Below are 17,312 nucleotides of genomic sequence, written 5' to 3' on the forward strand. Positions count from 1 at the left end.
TTTTCCATATAATCTCTTCTAAAAGATATTTTCCTTTGTTTGCGAAAATGCCGATGTACAATTTATATAAATCTGTGAGACCGGAAGTAAACTGTAAGTCGGCAATCTACCTCGGCAATCGCCTGCAATGAAAGCGATAATTCAGAGAGTTACTCAAGCCAGTGTGACAGGTATTGTCCCTTTGAGCCAATTGACATGTTCCCAAGAAAAAAATTATTGTATAATGTAGCCATCCTAGACGACAGGGGTTCCCGTTATGTAAAAAGGGGGGGTGGGGGGTAAAGTTACATTACTGGGTTATATACTCAGGTATAGCTATATAGCTTTGTTAAGCTATTTAGAATAGCTTTATTTAGCTATTTATTTGCAGTTTTTCACAAAAATTTTTTTTGCTAGAAATAAACAAAAAGTTGCATTTATTTGACTCTTCATAATATGTTTTATGGTGTGACCATTGGGGCAAACAGTTATTTTCACCCTGTGTTATAGACCAATCTACACTTTGCAAAAGTTGTTTCCCTTTGTGGGGTCAACCAAAAGGTCAAAAGGGAAAGAAACGTCATTTCTCCTCTTTATGCTACCAAATACTTGGGCGTGCTGTGCTAAATCCATTGCGTTTAATTTTTTTCTTTCAATGTGTGGGTAGCCCCATCTTGGGGCAATCAGTACACAAAAGGCAGCGCTTTTTTAAATTCAAATGTTGAAGTTACAAACCTGAAAACTACAAAGGCTACTGAAAATCCAATTAATTTTCAATTCAAATTACCTGCCATGTGGATTGTATGGGTTTATTCCTGGATTCAAATTACCTGCCATGTTTACATTCGGAACTCTCTAGATTGTTCCTAGTAAATGCACTATGCGAGTTAGATGGCAGCCAAGGGACATAACTTTTGAAAAGTGTGGATTCAACTATTTTCGCCCTTTTACACTTGCAAATAATTTTGCCGCATTTTAATTTGCCCTGTCACAGTTCTTTAATATGTTTTACAGTGTGACCGTTGGGGCGAGCGCATTTATACCATCAAAAACACTTTAAAAATATTGATCAGCCACTTCAAACATCAAGCTGCACGAGACATCTCGACTAGCTGTGACGTCACACGACGTCACGGAGCTCGTCGGAGCTTACAGAGAAAGCTGAGCATCTGGTTGAAACTATAGACCTAGTGCAATTTTGGTCTAAAAACATTGAAGAGTTATTTTTTGTTTCTTTGAAAGATTTCTACTAACTGAAAGCCTATTATGCTTTACGTTATTATTTATTTATTTATTTATTCGCACAAAGGACATTGGGTAGTAAAAGAATTCTGGGAAAGTTTCACAGAGAAATTTGCCTGACGTATGTACAGATTTCATTCCGAATTTCCTCTCTTCTTACACGTTAGTCTATTGAGCTCGCTGCGCTTGCTATAAGAAATTACTGTTCTACTGTGTGTCACAGGGTCATGGTCTTGTTAGAAGTATTCATATAACAAAACTGGTTTGGTCGTTTTAAATATTTTAATGGATATAAAGAAAAACCTAGAAAATAGAAAAACACTCTCACAACACTCATATTAAACAATACACATAGACAAACTCCAAACAAAAAGACATTTCAATATTTACGAAAAGTAATAATTAATAGATATTTAAACGACTGCCAGTAGATTGTTACATAAATTAAACAAGTAAATGAATTACAAGATTAATGAACATCTTACGTACCCCTTTGACTTAGCAATTATTTGAGGGAGGGGGCATAAGTGTTTAACAAACAATTCTCTTGTTAAAGATAACATTTGTTGAGGTGCATGTGCTCTGTAATCTTTGATTACCTATTTCCTGAATGTTTAACAGGAAAGTAATGAGACATGACTTCTATAGGCACTATAATTTGGATGTTTGTAAGCTAGATTTGTCTTTTTGTTTCAGTTGGTGAAGAAACAATTAGTTCCATTGGACAGGGACTGTGTGTCTTGGTTGGTATAGGCAGATATGATTCAACAAAGGAACTGGAATACATGTAATGCATACATAAATTTTTGAGTATTCCTTATTTCTTTAAAAAAAATTAACTCTAAAGAAAGGATATTGAAAAAAATTAACTAGATTGAGAGTCCATGTAAAGAAGATCAGCTACAAGTTAGTATATATTTGTAATGCTTCATATGCTATTTTAGGGCAAGGAAGATTTTAAACATTCGCTTGTTTGATGGGGAAGATGGGAAGAGATGGAATAAGAGTGTGATTGACAAACAGCTGGAGGTCTTGTGTGTCAGTCAGGTGTGTTATTCTCCTTAGAATTTCTGTGTCACCTGGAGAGCATGGTAAACACATGGCAATTATTTTGACAACAACCCATTCATTGATTGTTTTAGAGGAGAAAAAGGAATTTTATACAAATAGACATCATGAAGTCTCGTGAAAATATTTACCTGATCATATTAAGATCACTTGGCATATTATAATACAAATCATCATCAAATTTTGTTTTTTTTTCTTTTTGCAAAGCCTTTAAGAAAGGCATCATTTGCTTATCACTGCAAGGAAATTAGTGAACAGAGTATTTTATTCAAATTGTCAAAATTTAGGGTGCCTACAGGAAGGTTTTGTCTCAAGAACCACATGTATGAAACATGCCACCAATCATTCAAAAGTTATAGACAAGGTTAACATTTTTCAAAAGTAGATGCAACTCCAAGGTCCAGAACAAAAGGCCAAATCTGTAGGTCTTGCTGCAAGAAATATTCTAAAGTTATGGTCAACGATAAAGTTTTCCAAAATGGGTCAAAATCAAGAGTCAAGGTCAAGCATCCAAAGATATTTAAACTCAAAGAAATGTCTTCTCACAAGGAATGCTCTTGTAAAGTTTGAAAGCCTTAGCCCCAACTGTTCAAAATTTATTGCCAAGGTTAATGATTGGTAAAATTTTGCAAAAGTAGGTAAAATATGAAAGCAATCTCTAACTTATCAATAGTTAAAGGCATGGTGAAAGTTATTTGCAGATAGACAGACAAACAGATGGAAAGAGCAAAATCTACCGGGTATATACGAGGGTTGATCCAAAAGTTTGTGGAATTTCTTCATATTTTATTTATTTTTAAGTGAAATTGGTTGAAAGTTACAAATTAGAATATAGACACTTCTTGAATATTTTAAATAAAAAAAACATTTTAAATATTTATGATAGTAACTCTATGACAGTTGCCATGGAAATGGTTGTTTGGAAATGCGGGGGAGATATTAAAACATTTATTATCGTTTTAATTCTAATTCTACGAGAAAAGAGAATAAAACCACCCTATGTGGTATATAAAACAAAATTGTGTCATTATTACGATTGCTTGATCTTTTATAAACCTCTGTGTGAGAGTTTTACTGATTTTACTGTATATTTAGTTTATTAGTTCGTGATTTGTTGCTCATCTTTAAGTTGTTAGACAACGTTAAATTTCGGTCAAGTCATAAGTTTTGTGAAAATTCCGGGATCACTCTATCTTAACACGTATATTATTGACATAGGTCCGGGAAAATGCATTTAGTTACTGGTTTTCCAGTGGCATAAGAAATTTTAGAAAAATAAAAAATCCATGGACATTAGTTAAAGGTGTGGCTGCCTTTTGGGGGTGTTTATTCCCGTAGATAAATTAAAAGCGTTAACGGATGTTGTCGGCTGATGTACTGTTCTTCACATTGCTACTGAAATTGAAACATCATATGGAAAGATGGGGAGTATTTTGAAATATGAGTGAAAAATGAAGATAAGTTGGTGCGAGAGGATACCCAGGCTTTTCTTGAGAAAAAAAAATAGAGAAAAGGGCAGCATTTGTAGAATTACCTATTTGAATTGTACATTAGGGTGAGATGCTTCTAAAACGTGACGTGACATATAAAACTTAACGTAACGTCAAAGTCTCCCCCGGGTTTCACAACAGTCCATTTTCAAAAAGCTCGTGTGACCTTATTGGTGAATGGAAAGTTGTGAAATTTTCCAGTATTGTTGCTTTATGACTCTATATTATAAATATGTCAGTTGTTTGCTTTCATCAAATCACGATAAAATTTTAGAAAGAAATTCCACGAACTTTTGGATCAACCCTCGTACATCTGTACTCCCAAATCGCATAAAAAAGAACTTGGCTCAGATCGAAGAGATTATAGCTACCTATCCCAAATGAGAAAGATTGCATAATACATGTGCATAAAACAGTGTGTATCTACATCTAAATCGTTATTTTTTTTCCAGTTTACACTTTCTGCTGTTCTCAAAGGAAACAAACCTGACTTCCATGAAGCCATGGGTCCAGACACTTCTGAAAAGGCATATCAAGAGTTTCTACAGATAATGAGAAAGTCCTACAATCCTGATAAAATAAAAGGTAGCAATGCAAATTCCCAGGTCTTGCCAGAAGAATAACTAAGTTTTACTGTATGTGTACTTCATCAGATTACCTCAAGTATTTTTGTAAAATATCTAATACTCACCAGATAAGCTTATTTTATGTCATAATACATGCATGTCTAGGGATCGACATTAACGGTTGTCCGATTGCCCGGGACAAGTAAATCATCAGTTCGGGCAAGTGAAACCATCGATTTACTTCTCCAATCGGGCAAGTGGATATTTCTGATAGAAATATTTTTTTAATATTACATTAGTTTATAAACAAAACAATAAATTGAACAAAAACGTGAATCCCTCGATACTGTTTCTGGATCATACCTGTACCTTTATTTAGAAATCGGATCGTTATTCTCTTTTCCTTCGTAGTTTACAAAAAATAAGTTCTCTGTCTCACAACTTATTATGAACCACAGGGGCATCTTATCCACTCTGTTCTCTACTTCACATATAAAAATACACGTATTTTTATATGTGAAGTAGAGAACAGAGTGGATAAGATGCCCCTGTGTATGAACTTAAGAACAATGCTAAAATGGAATAAAATTCATATTTGCAGTTTAATACTCATTGTTACATACCTGGTAAGTCAACTGTTTGTTAATTGAATGATTACTTTGATATTTCAGCCTTTACTTTCTACAAGTACACATACATGTATGTCTATTACAGATGGTAAATTTGGGGCCTACATGCAGGTACACATACAGAATGATGGCCCAGTAACGATACCTTTGGAATCTCCAGACAATCTAGTAGAGCAAAAAAAGAAGAAAACAGCCTTTGTAGCGCCATCTGTCCAGTCACTCTCAATAGCTGCTCCAGAACAGGGAGACAACTCTGGCTCTTGACAAATGGAGAAATTTTTATAACTTAAATTTTAATTTCTTTTTGATGCCATGAATCAGAAAGACATCCATTTATATTTGCTGTTTATTGATACCATGTATCATTGGCTGTGCAAGTTGTTCCCAAAGTTGTTGAATATATCAAGCTACACTGATCATGTTGATGAATTGACTGTCTTTTATGTATGTTGTAGTGCAAGTGATCTCCAAAATAAAAATTGTCCCTTTTTCGTAAATATTTCTTTTATTTTCCAATTGAATGTACCATTGAAAAGCCTATTTATTACGTGACATTTAGCAAGCCAACTTTAAGCATAATTGAAGCAAGATTTCAGACATTCTGCCTTTTGGTCAACAAAAAATAAAATGAGTGTCTTATCCAGAATAAAAGTCTTTTTTCTCTATCAAGGGCATGTTTGGAGCTTAATAAAGAGTAATGTCCACTAAACTTTGATATTTATTTCCTGATGGTCCAAAATCCAATTCCATGATAGTACTTTGTCATATATATATTTGAATATTTATCATACACAGAGTACTATTGAAATTTCATTTCACAAGCAAATTAGTAAACTACAGTAATTACCTAATTTAATTTTATGAAATGTGCATCCCTTGAGCTGATGGCAATGGGCTGGGATCGACTGATCCTATACTAAAAATATGCATCTTTAAAACGTAATCTCATCAAATTCGAAAAATTCATCTCACACCAAAGGCGCTTGATGTTTTTAACCTTTCTTTTCCTAAATAAAAACATCCCCTATATAATAATAATAACAACCTTGTCATATAGGGAATATTTTTCTTTATGAAAAGAAAGGTTAAAAACAACTAGCATCTGTGTTTCACACAGTCCCAGGGGCCCGTTTAACAAAAGAACTTACGACTAAGACCAAAAACTTCAGATGAATGTAAAATTTTGCTAAATTAATAATTCTCTTTAAATTTGTTTGTGTAAAAATATCTTATTATAATACCATATTCATTTTAAAAATTTTAAAATAATTTTCAATGTTATCATAATTAAAAAGTTATATGAAGGTCTAAATTTATTTTCTTTTTATTTATTTTAAAATTTATTTTGTTAAGTTGCAAGTAATTTCGTAAAATGGGCCCCAGATTTTAACTCCAGGTTGGGCTGATGTGGCAAGTTTGTAATGTCAAAAGACTCTTTGATACTAGTAATACCAGAGGAGTCTGAAGTTTTTATCGTCAAAAAAAAAAAAAGGAAAAAAAAATTCCCATCCTCAACTAAAAAAAATGTGTGTACTTTTAGTTAAGGGTGGGAAATTTTGTTCTGGATTTTTTTTTTGATGATAAAAACTTCAGACTCCTCTGGTATTACTTAGGTAATCATCAAGGCTTATAGGCCTCTAGGTTACCGATGTACTGCTAAAACTGATCATCAGGAACAGCAACCACTGATTCAAACTCGTTTGTTTAAAAAAAATCAAATATTTTCATGAACTTTATTTGTAAAACAAAAACAATTAACTTTTTTGTAAAACGAAAATAATTTGTGTAAAATAAATAAATCATATAAAGGGATAATTATTACATAACATTTGATGATGAAATACTGTAAATTATAATTTATACCTGAATGTCATTTATAAAAAATCAATGAGTGGTTTTCACATACCGTATAAGTGGAAATTTTAGCGAGACGCAAATTTAGCGATTTGCCCTTAAAAACTGGTAATTTATTTTTAGCGAAATGTTATTTTAGCAATTTTAAAATACACATTAAAGAAGCTGTTACAAATAGAACACAATTAATTTTTAGCACTATTTAATTTTAGCGATCTTGGCTCCCTCACTAATAATGCCAAAATTAAATCCTCGCTAAAAATTCTACTTATACGGTAACTTTTTTTTTTTAGAAATCAGATGTGTTTATGAAATTCAGAACCTAAATATCAAAAACGTTTCTTTTCTTTACACAAACTGTGATCATGCACTCATCCTGCCCACAGAAATAACTAGACAATGACAGTACATTGTATCACATGAATAGTTTGAAATCAATGTCATAGTAATTAATTAGTTTCATACAACAACAAACATAGCCAATCTTGATGTTCTCTACTTAGAAAATACCTGAAGTTTGCACATAACTTTTGCTCAATATCTTGCCTATTCTACAATGTTTCAATACATGACCAAAACTGGTGGGTTTTATCAACATATTTCTTGAAATTAATGTAACATTAATAAACAACATATGTACATTAGAATTAAAACAATAAAACATTTTTTGGTTAAACTTAAATCATATACATAGCACTAATAATATCTAAATGGAATATTTTGCATGATAGAATTCACATTTAAAATGTTATTTCATTATTCATTTTTTGTCTGGCTTTCGACTTTTCTCCTGCCCCCTACAAGCTTGAATGGATTTTTCAATTGCTTCCAGGACTTCCTCTCGACCAGATTTCTTGTACAGTTCAGCAAGCTTTTCTGGCGTTTTTCTCCTTTTCTGAAATCTATGTGTCTGAAGGCAATTCATTTTGATTTTTAGAGAACTTGGTGTGTATCTTTGGGTTCTCTTTATATTGTCTGAAATGTATTTTTCTATTGGTTCATTCAATAAAGTCTTCTTTATTTGTAAAGACCTTGTATGTTTACTAGGTTTTCTCATTGGTTTTTCAGCAGTAACTTGGTTTTCTCTGTTGGTTGTCTTCATTTCTGGTTCTTTTATCTTTGGTTTGATATCTCTGTATTTTGCAACACCGCCCTGTGCATTCACTGTTGGCATACTCTGTGAAGGAGTTGGCCTATTCTGTGGAAGAGCTGGCATACTCTGTAAAAGAGTTGGCGTACTCTGTAAAAGAGTTGGTGTACTCTGTGGAAGAGCTGGTATAGTCTGTTGAAAAGTTGGTGTACTCTGTAAAAGAGTTGGCGTACTTTGTAAAAGAGTTGGCATACTCTGTGGAAGAGTTGGCGTACTCTGTAAAAGAGTTGGCATACTCTGTGGAAAAGCTGGTATACTCTGTTGAAAGGTCGATGTACTCTGTAAAAAAGTTGGTGTACTCTGTAAAAAAGTTGGCATACTCTGTGGAAGTCTTAGCACATTCTGCGGAAGAGTTGGTGCAGAAATGTTTTTTATCATTCTTTTCTGTAAATTACATAGTTTTGCATTCTCCACAGTCTTCAAAACACTGGACTGTGATTTTGAGATTACTGTTGGTACAATTGACACCATTGGCTTGAGCGAACCACCATGAGTTATACATGTACTATTGGATGGAATATTTAGAATAGTTTCTTCAATCACTGCTTGATTTGGGACTTGGTTAGCCAAACTTTTAATTTGTAATGTTTTACTTGCAGCATGATCTGGTTGTACAAAGATGCTGGGGTTTACTTTAGGTGCTACTGAACCAATACAGCCAACTTGAAGGTTTATAGAGTCAAAATAATCTACACATGGAATCATGGTATGCACAGTTCCGAATCTTTGCTGGTCTGGCCTGATAGTAACTGTTGCTGAACTAGATGGTAAACTTGTTGGTATTGCTATTTTAGACTGTCCAGTAGATATCAAAGCCTGTGGTACAATTGGAGCTGAACTAGATGGTAAACTTGTTGGCACTGCAAGTTTAGATTGTCCAGTAGATATCAAAGCCTGCGTTACAATTTGAGCTGAATTAGATGGTAAACCTATTGGCATTGCTATTCTAGACTGTTCAGTAGTTATCAAAGTTTGTGGTACACTTGTAACTGGGCTTTGCTTTGTAGCACTGGTTAAAGGTTGAACTTGATGTTGTATAGGAGAGGCACAAGTTGAAGTAAAATTTGATGAATTTCCCTTCTGAGCTGGTTCTGTGAGAGAGGATTTAATACTCGTATCGGTAACAGTACTTGTTGATGCTAAAGTTACTGTGTTCATTTTTCCTTTACTTTTAGTTTTGGCTGAAGACCCACACTTTCTTGCCTGCACAGGAGAAGTCTTTTTTATTTTTGGCATTTTGTCATAGTCAGTGTCAGTATCACAAGATTTTGGTCTACCACGTCCCCTTTTCTCTCCAACAGATTTAACTTGTGAACTTTGTGGAAATATTGGAAGTTTATTAAAAGCTTCTGTGGAGTTTCCCGACATAGGAATAGGAAGAAGACTTTCTTGTACTTTCCAACTTTTTCCTTTTTTCTGCAACTCAGCAAAGCTAATGAAAGTGGCAACAGTAACAACATCCCCTTGACTGCTAGAAAATTTTGGCAAAATAGGAGGATTTTTAGAGGAGTGACTAGAACCAGAGTTATTGGAAACACTTACAGAGGATGATTCAGATGAATGCACTGTGTTCGGCACCAAATTAGGGGCATTGTCCTGTGAAGCTTTTTTTGAGGATTCATTTTTTTCATGTTTGTTTCCTGAAGTTTTTGTTTCATCTTCAGTTCTCAGACTTGGTTGACAGGTAGCCTGTACGTCTTCCAATGATGCATCCATTTCCTCATCTTTGTCAGTGCATTCATATTCAACACAAACTGTGACTGTTTGATCATCATCATCTTCTTGTTTTGAATAAATTTTAATATTATGCAATAGTTCTTCATTTTCATCACTAAATGGTTCTGAGATTTCTACTGGTTCATGTTTAACTCTGACTGGAATTTCTTGGATTTGAGTATCTGAGCAGAGTGATGGATTGTCTTCAACTATATCAGTTTCCACCTTTACCTCGTCAGCTGAACTTGTAATTTTGGGCGAAGCAGAGAGGTCCAAGTTTGTGTCTGTGTGTTCAGCTGGTTGCTCTGCACTTGACAATGAACTATCTTGGTTACATGAATAATCTAATAAACCATTGTCAAGATAAAACCTGAAACCTTGAAACCCAAGCTGTTTTAATGCACCATCAAGTCCGATTGGAATTGAATTAATTTCTTCACCATATATGAAATCTACGATTGTTGACAGTACATCCCCATTGACGTTTGGTAATTCTATTTTTGATGTCTTGTTCTCACATCCTTTGTATTTATTGGACAGGAGGGTTCGACAATCTTCAAACGCAGCAACCCAGACACAACTATGAACGCGTTGTTTAATACCGTCACTAGAAAACACCTCCAAATCGCATAAAACATTGTTCTTGCGCATCATACGCAATTTCTCTATAATGTGACATTTTATGTCCAGTTTCATCTCCGTATGTCGTCTGTACTAAAAACGTTGTCATCCCTTATCTACCACTCTTCGACTAAAAGACATCTTCTATTATGATTGGCCAATGGGCTTCCTTCTTTTCTGAAAATTTTCCAATCAGGACAAAGAGAGTAATTGCGTTGAACCAATGAAAATTGTCCTTGCAAAATAAGCATGACGGCATTTCCGGTAAATTGTAAACATTGAATCAAGGATGGAGTTGGAAAATGATATTACCAGTACAACCAGAGAACAGATACTCCTGTGCATATTGATTGTATTCACTTTTGTGATACTTCTCAAAAGGTAATATAAGACAATTCTAATGGATTGACATATGTTTAGGGAAAACGATAGCTTAATCACAGGGGCATCTTATCCACTCTGTTCTCTACTTCACATATAAAAATACATTCACTTTTGTGATACTTCTCAAAAGGTAATATAAGAAAATTTTTAATGGATTGACATATGTCAAAACACTTAAAAAGGAAAACTTTTGGTAAGCAAGTTTTTCTGCAACCCTACAGTTTGGGATTGATCCCTCAAGAAGTTAAGGAACTTCACATATAAAAATACATTATATGTGAAGTCAACCAAAACTTATTCCCTTTTAAGTGTCCTGATGCGGATTTATGATATTTATAGCCAAAATAAAATTTTTCAATTTTTGCACTGTACGTGTTAGCCCATTTGAGAAGGGGAGGAAAAGGTTGAGGCCTTGGCATACTATTATAAGAGTACACAATATATGCAATATGTATGTTATCAGAACATGACCAAATTTCATTCACTGTTACTCGCTAAATCATGATATACATACACATGAATTGAAAATTAATCCCAATTTATCAATGGCTTTTAGAAAAATCATTAATGTGTGTGTATAATCAGTAAATCATCAACTTTTATTATAACAACTAATGTAAATTGAAAATATTAACTGATAATATGATGTAGCAAATTTAAATAATTTCATTATACCCCCCGCTTGAAAAGTGGGAGGGTATACTGTAATCGGTATGTCCGTCGGTCTGTAAGTTCGTCCGTCTGTTACGCTTTAGGGTACCCATCTCTTAATCTTATCCACAACTCCTCTTATACCACTGAGTGAAATTTAATGAAACTTTCACAGAATCTTTATTACCAATACATATTACCATTGTGTGCGCACCTCCTGTTTTACTTTTTGATCTGACACATATTTTGGGTTTCCTGACGACAGCAAAACATGGACTTTGTCATCAGTTATAACCATATGGGAGGTGAGGGGTATCATTTAGTGAGCTCATTGCTCACAGTACCTCTAGTTCCTTCTGATTTAATTAGCAAATCATGAAATGCGGATTCTGATGCCTAATGTTTTATCGTATCAGACAATGCTTAGTTGCATAATTCTTGAAAGTAATTTAGTAGTATCCATCTCTAAATTTTAACTTCTTATCAAAATAGGAAAACACTTAAACTAATACACTCAAAATAATTTTTTTTTTTTTCCAATAAGAAGAATCTGAATCTAGTTATTTTGATATTGTTTCAGGTTTAACTGGGAGGAAATCTTCCTACAAAACATCAATTCAGTTCATCATGTTAAATCGACACAGGAAGTTTCTGTGAGAGAAGTGTTTAACCCATTCCACATTGCTTTCTCAAAACAAAACAAGAGCTGCATATCAGGTATTACTATTAGCCCTGTAATTTTCTATTAAAATATTTCTGTTATTAATATAAAACTTTGTGACATTTTGGGGAATCCATATAACATCAGTCTTTGTGTGTGGTATTTCATCTCTAACTTCTATTATGTGGGTGTTTTTTAATTGGTTTTTTATTTTAATTATTTTATTTTTTAGTTTACATGTTTTATTGCTCAATAAGCAATACATAATCATCAGTCTTTTTGATAGGTTGTTTCATTATATTTAAGGTCAAAGCAAGGGTCAAGGTCATCATAATTTGTTAGTTCAAATATTGGCGTATAATTTTGAAAAAATGATCATTTTAAGTCTGTATCTCCTTTTTTGTAGATGGGTTAAATCTACAGGTGTCATTACTAAAACCTGGTTTTATAAGTCTCTTTTGGGGAGCAGACATAGATGAATTTTACAAGGAACTCCAGCACCCATGCGAGGTTCTTCATTATAGAATTCAAGAAGAGCTCTTTCTTGGTGACAAGAAAGTGGAAGTCACACATTATTCACAGAGGTACATGCACTGCTAAAAAATAGATATTTTCATAGATCTATTTTTTTTTTGTAACTTTCTGCAGACATTAAGTTTCAAAGACCACATAACTGTAAGGTTACTTTTAATAACATGCCAGTTGCTTAATTTACTGGTACTTAAGTGCTTGTTTGTTTTTTTTTTATTAGGCCACAAAAGTGTGAGGATTCAGAATGGCATATGGAAATACCAGACAGGGTTAAACATCCTGATAAAACCTCTCCTAGAAATACCTACCCTGTTGTTGTGGCTTGTACCCTAGAGAAGCCTGTGGCAGAGGAATTACAGATAGTAAGTATGGAGCTGATATAAATGATGCACTGTCATATAACAACCTAGTGAGATTACAACACTGCTGCATGTTAAACTACTTTTTAGCCAATTGTGTTTAGTTGATACTGTTTTGATATGTTGATCTCATACATGTATTTACAAAAAAGGTACACTGCAACTATGAAATACATACATTTGTTTGCAAGGTAGTTTATAGATAAGTCTTGTCCAACTCTAATCAGTTCTAGTTTATTTCTTAAATTAGATATTATTCTGAATCTGCTATCGCTTTGAGAAGCGGTAGCGGATTTTGAACATCTAATATTATGAAGATTGTTCCTTAATCAACTAGGTACTGCAAGTGTATTATGAACAGGTAATCTGTCATCAGACTAAATATTATGGATGACTCATTTGAAAACCCAATCTTTATCTTATTCATTACAGTGCCTCAGAAACTTTAATCTTGGATAAGGAAAGACATTGGATGTTCTCAATAACTCCAGGTCACAGGACTTCAATTTTAATATCTTACTGAAACACTTGCATCCATATTTGTTCGTTGAAGTCTGTGAGATTGAAAAATTAGTTTGGATAAAAAGGTCTATGTATGTTATGTCAGGGACTCAACCCTTGCTCTTAGACTAGAAGTGCTTTTCAAGTGCAAGCATTAAGAACCAGAAGTTGTTTAAATCAATCCTTTATAAATCTGCCATAGTGCCATCTTTCATCTTTCAGTTTTTAAAAATAAATTTTAAATATACAAGATTAACATGCTTTGCTGAATATTGACTTGTGCAAGTTCTTAGTTGATTAAGAAGAAAAAAATGAAGGAGAAAATTTGAATTTGATTAAATTTCAAAATTTTTATTTGCTAGAGTTATGACCCTTTGGCCGTAGGTTCTGTTAAATGCCTATGGATTTATTAAGTGATATCCATGAAAATGAGAAAAAATATAAAATTACCTTTTTACATGCAAAATGAACAAAAAATATCTACTGAGGTAAATTTTATTGGTCTATTTATATCTGAATTATGACCCTTGGAGGCATGAAATAGTAAGACCATTTGTGTTCCATGGACACATATTATACTGTATATTGCTTTTTATTTTATTTACTGTCTAGTAAATAGGTGACAGTGTGCTTGCGAAAATTTCATTCTAACTTGTAAATATTAATATTATTAATATATGGATTATATACAGCACTTAATAAAGAATTAATTACAATATCGCAAAAATAAGGTGTCATGAAAATTTAATGATCTTCAGTAAATAATTGTCTTAATCTTTATAATTTTAGGTTGTTATGCTGTCTGTCTTGCACATTAAGGATCCACAAGTTCAGCTAGATTCTCAAGTTTTACACCAGTATCTGATCACCACTGACAACAAAATTACCACTCTCAATGTAAGTTTTTGTATATGGTCATTTGACCAACATTAATACATTGTATGACTAAATATGAAACTTAATAATATCATTTTTACAACAAGAAACTCTTAATCATGTTCTCCAAGTTCACACATTTTTGTATCTAAAAAAAGTACAAGAATACTGTTTCATTGTATTGAAGCATATAAGAATTAATTAGTAGTTTTTGTAATTTGTTTTGTAGCCTTTTTACATATCCACTGAAAACACAAGTACAGAGACAGATACAAGAAATTGTTACAGTGATTCTGAATTCCAGCAGCATCCTGGTATTGATGATGAAGAAGAAAGACTAAGAAGCCATATTGTTTTTGACACTTGCTGTGTGTGTCAGGATGCAGAAATGACCATTGTCCTTCTCCCTTGTCGACACGGATGTGTGTGTAGTCAATGTGTAAATAAACTGGACAAGTGTCCAGTGTGTAGGGATATTTTTACCTCCTATTTCAGAGTAAAAGACTCCAGTCATCAAGATTCAATATCTAGTCATAGTAACTTAGAACATTCAGTTAACCCACCTACTGTTGAAGGCAGCTGTTGGTGGGAAAGACTAAACAACAGGCTTAACAGCTTCTTTGGGTTCAACTGATATGTGTTGTTTTCAATAAACTGCAGTAAAGTTAAAACAATTTCTTCTTATTGATGTGAATCCAAAGTGTCTTTATTTTAACACAAACAATCACTCCTATGAAAACTACACTTTAAAATTAATATATTTTGATTAATGGAGATGAAATGCAAGAGAAGTTTGTTGAAATGGACCCTTTGCACATGTTTTATTATTCCTCTGCTTGTTTTTAGACTATTAAATATACCATGTTACCTGATTCTTTGTTGGAGTAGGGAATGGAAAAATGAAAAATAAGAAAAGGTTTTATAAATTGAAATTCATGAAATAGTTATGGCAACCTATTAAAATGGAATGGTTCTGATTTCTTATAATTTTTTTTTACACCAGGGCTTACAGACAATCAGACTGTAATGGACAGAACTTCAGCTAGGTGGATTAGCTTGTGAGAGAACTGTGCAAGGGGTTAGAGTAATTTCAATAATATATGGTGTAGGCAGTCTAATAATGACATTTGATTTTGTAATGTTAATACATGTACACATTTTATGCAGTTCTGTCCATCCAATGGTCTCTTTGTGACTATTTGCCTCCCCCTTTTTGAAATAAAATACACTCTTTAGAGAGGGTGTATCTCTTTTTTTTTAACAAGATGTGATAGTATTTTAAAAAATGTGTTCCCATTGGCACCTTATGACATTCACAAAGGTTAAAATTCCTATTAAAAACAAAAATCAAACTCCAAGTAGAGTGTCTTGTCAAAAGGATCTGCAAAATGTGAAAGCCTTATCATCAAGTATTCTTTAGTTATGACCAAGGTTAAAGTTTTTCAAAAGTACCAGCAGTCAAATTCCAAGTCCAATAGGTCAACTCTGTTGGTATCAAGGAAACGTATTGTCACTAGAAATACACAATTGAAAGCCCTAGCCCCAACTGTTCAAAAGTTATTGAAGTATGAAAGTCCTAGCCCTAATTGTTCAAAAGTTGTGACCTAGATTAAAGTCTGGTAAAATTTTGCAAGTGGGCTAAACTCCAATGGTTAGGTAAAATAAAATGATGATACCCATTGAATGCTCTTGTCAAAATTAATACACATGTGAAGTATGAAAGAAATAGATCCGGCGGACACAGCCAAAAAAAAAACCCCACACACAACCTAAAAAAAAAAACACTAACCAACCAACCAAACAAACGACATGTCCCCATATCTTCGATTACGAGCACATAAAAAAAGTTGTAAAAATACTGGAAGTAAAGATACTTTTCTTTGCTTCTGAGATTTTTTTCATTCCAATTCAATTTGCTGTGATTGCTATGATGTGCATAAACAGGGAACGATCAGTATTGTAACCACCATTACCGTAAATCGCAGCCTCACAGGTAATTAAGCAGTATCGGGGATGGTGGTGGGGGGAGGGGGTCCCCACGGTTTTCAAAAGACAACTTTTGAATAATCTGTGTTTCTTTTATGAAATTACCTACAAGTGGGAAATTCGCTGAAAAATATCTAATTTTGAACTATTCAATTAAAATCTAGTTATTCAAATGTTAATTCAATATATATACGTTTAATAATTTTATTAATTAAACAAAGCATGCATAGACAGGATTATTCTCACTACCTAGTATTTATAAATTCGGTTTACAGTTAACACACACGGTTCTTTCAATCTGCTGCCTCCCTCTCCATCATTTTCCAGACAAAACTTTGAACTAATGAAAATTTTCACAGAAAGGCCGATCCCCCCTTTTTTATGAAACAAACTTTTATACACAAATAAAAGTGAAAGGGGTTGGGCACTGGGCCGCAGGCAAAGCGTATTTTAGCCCTTTTTGGTAGCATGGTCAATTACATGATGTACAAAGTATAGTATACTGTATTATAGGGAAAACTGATACTGAAAGAAGTTCGAACCTTAACACCCCCCTCCTCCCAAACAGAATAGGATTCTCGAGTATGGATGACTTCCTATTTCTTTCCATAATAAAACCCAAATTTTGGGGTGAGTTAATTTTTTTCCTCTGAGCCCCCTCCCCCCCCCCCCGTTTTATTTTTCACCATAGAAGACCGTAACCAAAGAGAAAAAAATAATATCATGTTTAATCTCTAATTAACATGATTAATTTCTTCCAAAGATCCCAATACGCAAAATTAATTAAAGGTTTATGAGTGAGAACTTATATTAAACAGGGTAATCAAAATCTTGTCGATGCATGCATTGATTATATTAATTAGAATTTACTGAATGTATAATATTAAACTATTCAATTAACAGTTGATTAGCTAGATTTTAATTAGATAATTATAGGTGTAATTATTTGTGAAAGGACGTGCAAACATTGAAGAAAAATAGAAAACATAGAATGATATTTTAAAATAATGATATAAATGCATGCCTCTGAAAACATTTTTTCCCGACG

At 33.3% G+C, this 17,312-nt stretch overlaps 2 protein-coding genes across 2 annotated transcripts; both read left to right on the top strand.

The window, feature by feature from the left end:
• Positions 1–117: 117 nt before the first annotated feature.
• Positions 118–5,613, top strand: LOC134279436 (D-aminoacyl-tRNA deacylase 1-like). Its single transcript, XM_062761835.1, has 5 exons — positions 118–170; positions 1,918–2,008; positions 2,166–2,268; positions 4,232–4,364; positions 5,060–5,613. The coding sequence occupies exons 1-5, from the start codon at positions 128–130 to the stop codon at positions 5,236–5,238; spliced, it is 549 nt and encodes a 182-aa protein (XP_062617819.1). The 5' UTR covers positions 118–127; the 3' UTR covers positions 5,239–5,613.
• Positions 5,614–10,549: 4,936 nt separating this feature from the next.
• LOC134279441 (cell growth regulator with RING finger domain protein 1-like) lies at positions 10,550–14,952 on the top strand. The gene is made up of 6 exons (XM_062761839.1): positions 10,550–10,696; positions 11,931–12,067; positions 12,418–12,595; positions 12,763–12,904; positions 14,192–14,299; positions 14,508–14,952. Exons 1-6 carry the CDS (start codon positions 10,605–10,607, stop codon positions 14,910–14,912), a joined length of 1,062 nt encoding a protein of 353 aa, XP_062617823.1. The 5' UTR covers positions 10,550–10,604; the 3' UTR covers positions 14,913–14,952.
• The last annotated feature ends 2,360 nt before the right edge of the window (positions 14,953–17,312 follow it).

The sequence above is a fragment of the Saccostrea cucullata genome, unplaced genomic scaffold (assembly GCF_032062105.1).
Source record: "Saccostrea cucullata isolate Sc308-1 unplaced genomic scaffold, CSIRO_AGI_Scuc_v1 ctg364, whole genome shotgun sequence".
Classification (NCBI taxonomy): Eukaryota; Metazoa; Mollusca; class Bivalvia; order Ostreida; family Ostreidae; genus Saccostrea; species Saccostrea cuccullata.

Coding starts and splice junctions, on each gene's coding strand:
- LOC134279436 (XM_062761835.1), top strand. CDS start 128: ATGAAAGCGATAATTCAGAGAGTTACTCAAGCCAGTGTGACAG. Junction 171..1,917: donor TACTCAAGCCAGTGTGACAG/GTATTGTCCCTT, acceptor TTTTTGTTTCAG/TTGGTGAAGAAACAATTAGT. Junction 2,269..4,231: donor AGGTCTTGTGTGTCAGTCAG/GTGTGTTATTCT, acceptor TTTTTTTTCCAG/TTTACACTTTCTGCTGTTCT.
- LOC134279441 (XM_062761839.1), top strand. CDS start 10,605: ATGGAGTTGGAAAATGATATTACCAGTACAACCAGAGAACAGATACTC. Junction 12,068..12,417: donor AAACAAGAGCTGCATATCAG/GTATTACTATTA, acceptor CCTTTTTTGTAG/ATGGGTTAAATCTACAGGTG. Junction 12,905..14,191: donor TGGCAGAGGAATTACAGATA/GTAAGTATGGAG, acceptor TTATAATTTTAG/GTTGTTATGCTGTCTGTCTT.